The sequence below is a fragment of the Terrapene carolina genome, unplaced genomic scaffold (assembly GCF_002925995.2).
Source record: "Terrapene carolina triunguis isolate 2854851 unplaced genomic scaffold, T_m_triunguis-2.0 Scaffold284, whole genome shotgun sequence".
Classification (NCBI taxonomy): Eukaryota; Metazoa; Chordata; order Testudines; family Emydidae; genus Terrapene; species Terrapene triunguis.
In genome coordinates, this window is record NW_020664635.1 from 1,484 (window position 1) to 9,728 (window position 8,245).

Below are 8,245 nucleotides of genomic sequence, written 5' to 3' on the forward strand. Positions count from 1 at the left end.
GTGCAGACACAATAACTGCACGTTCCGGGAGCACCTGGGAACAGGCTGTCCGGGGCCAGAACGTTCGGGCAGCCGTAGCGCCCGCTCAGCTAAAGTAAAGAACGGCTTGTGTGCCAGCCCTGCCTCGCCTCTGAGCCGGAGCCGGGCTGCCAGCACCCTTGGCACGGGACCCAGGAGCGGCACATCACTGTTCATGTTAGACCAGCAGCTTGGTGAGTTAACCCTGAAGGTCCCTGGTCTGCTGGGTGGGGAGCTGGTGGGATCTGGCCCGGGGCCTTGGCTCTGATCGTGTTGGAGAGAGACAAGGGGGGGAAGGGATCTATTCGATGGGACCAGCGTGGGTGATGGAAGAGACAGGCGTTCCAGCTGCTGCAGCCCGGACGAAGCACTCGGTGAAGGTAACTGGAGTGTCACTGCTCCGTACAAGGTGGGACGGATTGCTCTGCAAGAGGGTTAGCACCTTGCAAGAAACCCCTTGAAACGAGGTGGGTAATTAACTCCTCGGCAGTCACAGGCCAAAGGAGGGTTAGTAGGTTGCGGATGGTTTGGAATGAGGTCTGGGGAGACCATGGCTTTGAGTGTCCAGCGGAGTTCTCATCTCTGGTTTTCCTGCGGGCCGAGCGGTCGGATGTGGCGGGGTGGCGTGGGGTCCGTGTCTCATCTTTTTTCTGACACAGCTCAGGCGAGCACGGGCTGATTGGTGCAAAAAGTGACGTGTTTTCAAGATGGCATTTGAAAAAGCGACAGCGGCCGCCTAGGAATCACTTCAGGTAGCTGGGAGGAGCTGGAATCGGGAAGCCAGGAAAGCCAGGGCCGTTGCATTAGGCAGTCTTTCCCCTGGATTTCCCCCTGCACCTGGGCTCAGGGCTCCCATCAATGCACCTGCTTCCACTCCCCGCCCAGGTCACCTGGCCTGGGGCGAGCCTGGTGTCTGACCGGCCTTTCCTCGCGGTGCCAGCCTCACGCCCGTCCGCCCGCTCCCTGGGGGCTAGACGCAGCAGGGCCAAGTGAATGGGGCCACCGGGCGGGGAACGGGGCGAGCGGGGTTCTAGGCATAGCGCCGGGTGCCTGGGCAAGTCTGTGTGCTTCTGCCCCCCCCCCCCCCCCCGTCTAATCCATGGGGCCTGAGTGCTCCTTGGCAGGGACGTCTCCCGGGCGCACGGTGGTGCATGCAGCCGGGGGCCTGGTCTGCGCTGGAGATACTAGAGGGACGAGGTGAGGCAGGTGAGGCCTTTCATTGGCCCAAGTTCTGGGGGTGAGAGAGACACTTTGGAGGCCCCGGAGGCGAGGGTGGGGGAGAGGGACGAGCCGGGGCTCTGGCCAGGCTGACGCGAGGCTGGTCCGAGGGTGATGGTTGTAAAAGGCTCAGGCGGAGGCGTGGGCCTGATGTGTAATGCTGGGCCCCAGACCAAGCAGCTGGGGACCTGCCCCAGCGCGGCTCAGGCCTGGCCCTTGTGCAGTCGCAGGGCAACGCCGGCCCTTTCGCTTTCGCTTCTCGGCCCCGGACTCTTCTTTCACTTTCCTCTAAATCACATGAATCCTGACACTCAGCGGCTGCCCGGCCCCCCTGCCCCTCGCGTGGAGCACCCTGCATGGCTCAGCTGGGCCCACCCGTGCTGTGCTTTGCTGGGGGGCTGGAACCGCCCTGCGTGGAACTACAGCCCTGCTCTGCTGGGGGAGGCAGGATACCGGGGTAGATGGGCCCCTGGGCTGGCTGGAGCAATGCTGGTTGCACTAAGGGGGCTGGGGGAGTGGGGCTGTTGAGGGCTAGAGGAGAGGAGGGGGCGGGGCATGCCCGGAGTCTCCTCCCCCCTCCCCTGCACGCCCCCCCCCCAGCAACTGCGGGCTGAGCCCCGACAAACTCATCCCAGCCCGCCCCCTGCGGGGCCTGCCACTCAAACCGCCCGCCCCGCCTCTCGCTTGAGTCGCTCACGTCCGCTCTCTGTATGCAGATGAGCCGCTTGACCCTGGCCAATCAGATGGCAGTGGGGCAGGGCCTCTTGGTATTTCCTTTCACCCCGCCCCTCCCTCCAGCTGTGTTGATTCGGTCCCGTCCGCCCACTGTATGCAGATGAGTCGTGCGGCCGAGCCCCGCTATTGGCTGGCGCGCTGCTTCCCCCCCCCTCCCCCGGACAATCGGAGGGGCGGGGCCTGGCGCGGCAGGGCAGATGTAGCAATTCCCGGTGGCCGAGTCGGTTTCGGAGCCGGAGGGGGGGGAGATGCCGGCTGCTGATTGGCTGCGCGCCGCGTTCCAAGCCCCGCTGATTGGGCCCTGAGGAGCCGGGTATGTAAATGAGGGTCTGGAGGGGTCCGGCGGCGGGGCTCGCGCTGCCCCGGGACGGGGCGCGAGGGGGGAGCCCGGGACGGGGCGCGGGGGGGAGCCCCGGGGCCGGGAGCCGGAGCCCGGTGATTCACCCGGGCCGGGCGGGGAAGGAGGCTCCGGCTGCTGCGTGACTCACCCGCCCCCGCCGCGTGGGGCCGCCCCCCCCGAGCAACGGGGACCCCCCCGGGGCGAGTCCCGAGCAGGGGCAGCCCCCCATGCCGTGCACGGAGCACTGGGGCCCCGGCAAGGGGGCAGGCAGTAGGCGGCCCCCCCAGTGCAGTGGGGCAGCTCAGGGACACTGCAGTGCCCGGATTCATGGGGGTGCCGGGGGGGGTCCCCATTCTGCCTGCGGGGCCCAGCAGGAAAGCCCAGGGGCTGGGCTCAGAACCGGCCGTGGCCCCCCCCAGCCCAGCTCCGGGCCCTGACCTTTGGCTCCAGGGGCGCAGTCCTCCTGCTCCTCAACAGCCTCGGGCCATGGGACGGTGTAAAACGTGCAGCCGGAGCTGTGGCCCGGCCCCCGTCTCAGGCGTTTGGCCCGGTCCAGGTTCCCAAGGGCGCAGAGACTGTGGGCGAACGGCTCTTCTGGCAGGCACGGTGCATAGGACCCTGCCCTGGGACTCAGCACACCTGGGTTCGCTTTTGTGACCTGTCTGAGCCTCAGTTTCCCCATCTGTAGGCATTGCTCCGTCATGTGCAGGCTGCCTGGAGACCTCTGCGGGCAAAGCCCTCTGTCACAGCAAGGGCATTAGACTGGTTAGGGTTCGTTCTCCTCTCCTCCGCTTCAGGACAGGACCAAGACACGCTGCCGGGGGGCCTGGGTGTGGGGGAAGTGGGTCCCGCTGCTACTGCCCGGAGCTGTCAGTCTGCCGCCCTGGATCCACACATGTTTAAAACTTTCTGGGTCTGATTCTCCGTGTGCCCGGGGCACCTGCTTGCCTCCCCGCCAAGCGAGTGCCGGGCGCTGCCGGTTCAGCATGGCTGCAGCTGTGGCCTGGAGGACAGAGCAATTGTCTGGGACTTAGGAAACCTGGGTTCTAGCCCTGGCTCTCCCTGGCCTGCTGGGTGACCTTGGGCAAGTTGTGGTGCTCTGTGCCTCAGTTTCCCCATCTCTACAATAGAGAGGATGTGATACTGGCCTCCTCTGTAAAGTGCTTTGTAAAGATCCCTATTTGTGTAGCTGTAATTCTGTGTCCTGCGGTAACCGCCCCTAGGAAATCAAGGCCCTGCGGCGCTGTATACACATATACGGTATCAGTAGGTAGTTCTTTGGGGCATTTGTCCCAGGCCCTGCTCCGAATACCAGCGATTAACAGGGATAATACGACATCCATGATTACTAGTAATTTATATTAGGGTAGCACCCGAGGGCTCCAATCAGGCTCTGGGGCCCATCACACCGGGTGCTGCACAGACCCTGCGGGAGACGTAGCCCCTGCCCCAAGAGCTCCCCGTCTGGGTAGGCAAGGCTGAGAGGGGAAACTGAGGCACAGAGCAGGGAAGGGGTTTGCTCAAGGCCACCTGGGGCGGAGCTGGGAGTGGAACCAGCCCTGTGACCTGCTCACTGGTTCGAATGCTGCCTTGGGTCCCGGCTGGTGCTTGGTTCGTATCGAGCCCTTCGGAGGCAGGTGCCTGGAAACCATGGGCTGTGATTCATCTGTCATCCGCACGACACCGTGGTGTTAGTCACGTTGTGTCATCTCCGTGACACACACGGGGGCGTCTCTGGCACAGCAGCTCTGCTGCATCCCACAGGCCATGATCCCAGCACAGGGCCTGGGGCAGGCGGTGTCCGGAAACCCCCCTTGTGCCCCGGGGTTGGGGGTCGGGGCGGTGTCCCCAGGGCTTTGGCCAGTACTGGTTCAGTGCAGATCCCCGCCCCACTTGGGCTCTGTGCTTTGGAGGGTGTGGACACCCCTCATGGGAAGTCAGGGAGAGGAGGGGGACCCAGACTCCTTCCAGGGACCATATGGCCCGGTGCTAAAAGCTACACAACCACGTCCCCTATACAATGCCGGCGCACAGGAACTGAACAAGCACCCCTCCCTTTAGGAAGGGCAGGCTCTATAGGTCAGTGTAGACACCCTCCCCAGGCTGTATAGTTCACTATTGACTGACACTCCCTCCCCCCAGGCCAGCGCAGATCAAGCCGGTTAAGGGCCGGCCTGGTGTCTCTCCCCGCAGGCCCCGCTCTGGAGCTTTCCAGCCTTGGCAGCTCCGGCAGGGGGAGGAACCGCTGGGAGGCCTCGGCTGGGGGAGGCTGAGCCGGATCCCGTCTCCTCCCCCGCCGCCTGGGAAGAGAGCTCCAGAGGGAGAGGGGTGTGCCCCCCCTTTCCGCTGTAGGGAGCAGGTTTTTGCTTCCCACAGGGGTCTGGGGCTGTCAGACACGGGCCCCCTCTGGGAAGGGCTGCAGCTCGGTGACAACAGCACAGGTGAGTCCCTTGGTGCTGCTATCCCGGAGTGACAGGGGGAAACTGAGGCACTGAAAGGGGGTGGGTCTTGTGCCCAAGGGCACACAGGGCAGCCGTGGCAGAGCTGGGCTAGAACCCAGGAGTCCTGACTCCCAGCCCCCCTGCTCTAACCACTAGGCCATGCCGGAGTAGCGTGCCATAAACTGAAACTGGGTCACCAGTCAGCCCCGTCCCTGAGGCCCGGCCATGCTGGCCGTTAGCCGTGGGGCAGCTGGGGCAGGATGGCTCCGTGCTTAGGGCAGTTCCCTGCTTTGCCACAGACTCTCTGCAGCTTTGGGCCTCAGCTCCCCGTCTGCACCGTAGGGCTCCCCGGCCTGCCCTGCCCCACAGGGGGGAGACAGACCTGCGCGAGCCAGGTGCCGGCAGCTGTGCCCAGCCCCCGGGGGCCGAGTGTCAGCAGGCACCCGGGCACGGGAGCGGGTCTCGGAGGGGCGAGAGCAGGCTGGGAGGAGTTAAATACCCTCCCCCGATGGCTCCAGGGAGCTAATCCCCCCCTTGGGGGGGTGTTGCATCACCGGGACAACCAGGGATGGACAAGTCCCTGCTCATGGAGGTGTCCCCCCCCACCCCCCCAGCTGCCTTGTGTCCGCTGGGACTGAATAATAACGCTTGGGAGTAGGACCCAGGCGTCCTGGTTCCCTGCCCCCGCCCACCAGACCCCACTTCCTGCCAGAGCTGGGAGAGAACCCAGGAGTCCTGGCTCCCAGCCCCCGCTCTAACCACTAGACGCAGCTGCACTCCCAGAGCTGGGAGAGAACCCAGGAGTCCTGGCTCCCAGGCCCCCTGCTCTAACCACTAGATGCAGCTGCACTCCCAGAGCTGGGAGAGAACCCAGGAGTCCTGGCTCCCAACCCCTGCTCTAACCACTAGACGCAGCTGCACTCTCGGAGCCGGGGAGAGAACCCAGAGGGCCGTGCCGTGGGGCTGGGCGTGCTCGGGGCTGCGGGCCGGTGGGACTCACTGCTCCTGTCTCTGTTGCAGAGCCATGCTGGGCAAAGGCGTGAAGCGCCCGCGCGGGGAGATGGAGGGCGGCGAGACGGAGCCCCGAGACCCCAGCGCCGCCCCGGCCACCTCCTTGTTCAACATCTCCATGGTGAAGCTGCACCAGAGCCTGCGGCGCGTGGAGCCCAACCTGCGGCACTTGGTGCTGGTGGCCAACACCTTGCGCCGGATGCAGGAGCAGATGCAGCGGGAGGCTGGGGGGCCGGCGGCCCCGGACAGCCCCGAGGCCCCGCCCGCGGTGGATTCTCCTGCCCCCGTCTCAGACTCCAGGGACAGTGGGCTGGAGCCCTGCCGGCCGCCACCCTCCGACAAGCAGGGGGACGATCTCCTCCTCTCCACCATGGACACCTCCATCTCCACCATCCTGGAGGACCTGGGTCAGGTGGAGGCGCTGAGCCCCGCCCGGCCCGAAGAGGAGCAGCCTTTGGCCGGCGCGTCTGGAGCCAGGCAGGAGCCGGCTAGGACCTCAGCCCCTTGCTTGGGCCCCCTGGAGCTGCTCAGCTCGGCCAGCTACCTGCTGGAGGACGGCCTGGAGGACATCTTCGAGGACATCGACACCTCCATGTACGACTGCGACCTGTGGTCGCCCACCAGCCTCTCCGGCTTCAAGGCTTTCTCCGGTGCGGAGGACTCGGACAGCAAGGCGCTCGCCGGCGCCGAAGACCGGCTGGACATGAGCGACCTGGACTACCTGATGGACGTGCTCGTGGGGGGTCACGCGCTCTGAGGGCGGGGAGGGGGTGACAGTATTAAATACCCCTGCTCTAATTTATTAGGGGCCCGATCCTCAGCTGTCAGTGGAGCCGGCTGATACCTGCTGCAGACCCGGCCCTATGTGCCTCGGCCTGAATTCTCAGCCAGGCTCGGGACCCCCTGCCCTGCCCTGGGGTGGCGTTGGCCCCCTGAGGAGTCCCCTGACTTAGGGGGTGGAGCGGGGGTGTGGCTGGAGCAGACTGTGCTGTGGCTGTTCTCAGCCCCCTGGGGCCCATAGGGGGAGAAGCATCAGTTAGAGCAGCCCTGAGGTTGCTCTAACTGACACCAGGGCTCAGAATACGGGAAGCGCAAAGGAGCCTTAAAGCCACCGAACCCCCAGCCCCAGAGCAAGAGCTGAGAATGGCAACATGTCCAGTAAGCCCCTCCCCACTGCCCTGCCCCCGTCTCGCCCCCAACCCCCCATCCTAGCTAGATGAGCCGTGGCGGGGGAGGGTAAGAGGCCGTTTCCTGGCCCGTGGCGGCTCCCAGGTTGGGCTCTGAACGGTTTGGAAGTAACTTATTGTCTGAGCGACGGGGAAAGTGTCGGAAGCTCCCGAAAAGCCGCTGTGAACTGCTGTGAAAGGAAAATAACAGCCCTGACTCTGTACCCCGCTCCCGCTGCCTCCTTCCCCCACAAGCCCTTCCCGCCGCCTGCCGCGCCAGCCTCGAGTCCTGGGTGGCTGCGTCTCGTCCGCTCCTCGTTCCTTGGGGCTGTTCCCTGGGTCGCTTAACCGCGGGCTGCCCGGTGCCCCCCCTGGCCCGGAGCCCACCCGTCCGGCACGCTCCCGGTGCCCCCGCTCGCCCCGGCCCCGAGCCCCCCCGCGCAGCCCCGCGCCGCCGCCCCCCGCCCCCCCGCCCAGAGCCCACCTGCCTGGCACGCGCCCAGTGCCCCCGCTCGCCCCCAGCCCAGAGCCCAGCCCCCCGTCACGCACCCAGTGCCCCCGCTCGCCCCTGTGAAGCTGGCTCTGGTTCCAGGGGAACCCTCACGGCTGACAAAGAGCCTGTTTGGAACCCCTTCAATTGAGCCCACCAGTGCCTGACTGTAACAGCAGGACTCCTGGGTTCTCTCCCCGGCTCTGGGAGGGGAGTGGGGTCTAGTGGTTAGAGCAAGGGGGGGGCTGGGAGCCAGGACTCCTGGGTTCTGTCCCCAGTTCTGGGAGGGGAGTGGGGGCTGGTGGTTAGAGCAGGGGGGCTGGGAGCCCAGATGCCTGGTTCTCTTCCTGTCTCGGCCCCTGACTCACTCTGTAACTCTCAGCAGTCACCTCCCACTCTGGGCCCAGTGGGCGATGACTGTCCCCTTCCAGGTCCCGCTCCTGTCCGGCGCTTTGAACCCAGGCGTCCTGCCTCCCACCTCTGCTGGCTGCACAGCCCTTCGGGGGTCTCAGAGGGAGGGGCTAGCTAAGAACAGGAGGGTCTTGTCAGCACCCCCTGGGCCCCCTCCGCCCCCCATGGGGTAGCAGCCGCTTCAGCCGGGCTCTGGACGCAGCCCCTGGCAATGTGCAGTGGCTGGGCTGGGGTCGGCGGGCGCCCCACAGCCCGGGGTCTGCACCACGGCCCCTCCGCGGGCTTCCCGGGCCTGGAGCATCTCCAGGGACCGTCGCCGTTTGACCGGCCCTACCCACTGCCCCCTCTCTGGCTGTGCTCTGGGGCTGCTGCCTCTCCCCAGGGACGCACCGGGAGCCTGGCGGCTCTGCCCCAC

General features: G+C 66.0%; 1 protein-coding gene across 1 annotated transcript; it reads left to right on the forward strand.

Annotated features, from left to right (window-relative positions):
• Nucleotides 1–2,363: 2,363 nt before the first annotated feature.
• LOC112122082 (SERTA domain-containing protein 1) lies at nucleotides 2,364–6,700 on the forward strand. The gene is made up of 2 exons (XM_026657738.2): nucleotides 2,364–2,406; nucleotides 5,773–6,700. Exon 2 carries the CDS (start codon nucleotides 5,777–5,779, stop codon nucleotides 6,518–6,520), a length of 744 nt encoding a protein of 247 aa, XP_026513523.1. The 5' UTR covers nucleotides 2,364–2,406; nucleotides 5,773–5,776; the 3' UTR covers nucleotides 6,521–6,700.
• Nucleotides 6,701–8,245: the final 1,545 nt, after the last annotated feature.

Coding starts and splice junctions, on each gene's coding strand:
- LOC112122082 (XM_026657738.2), top strand. CDS start 5,777: ATGCTGGGCAAAGGCGTGAAGCGCCCGCGCGGGGAGATGGAGGGCGGC.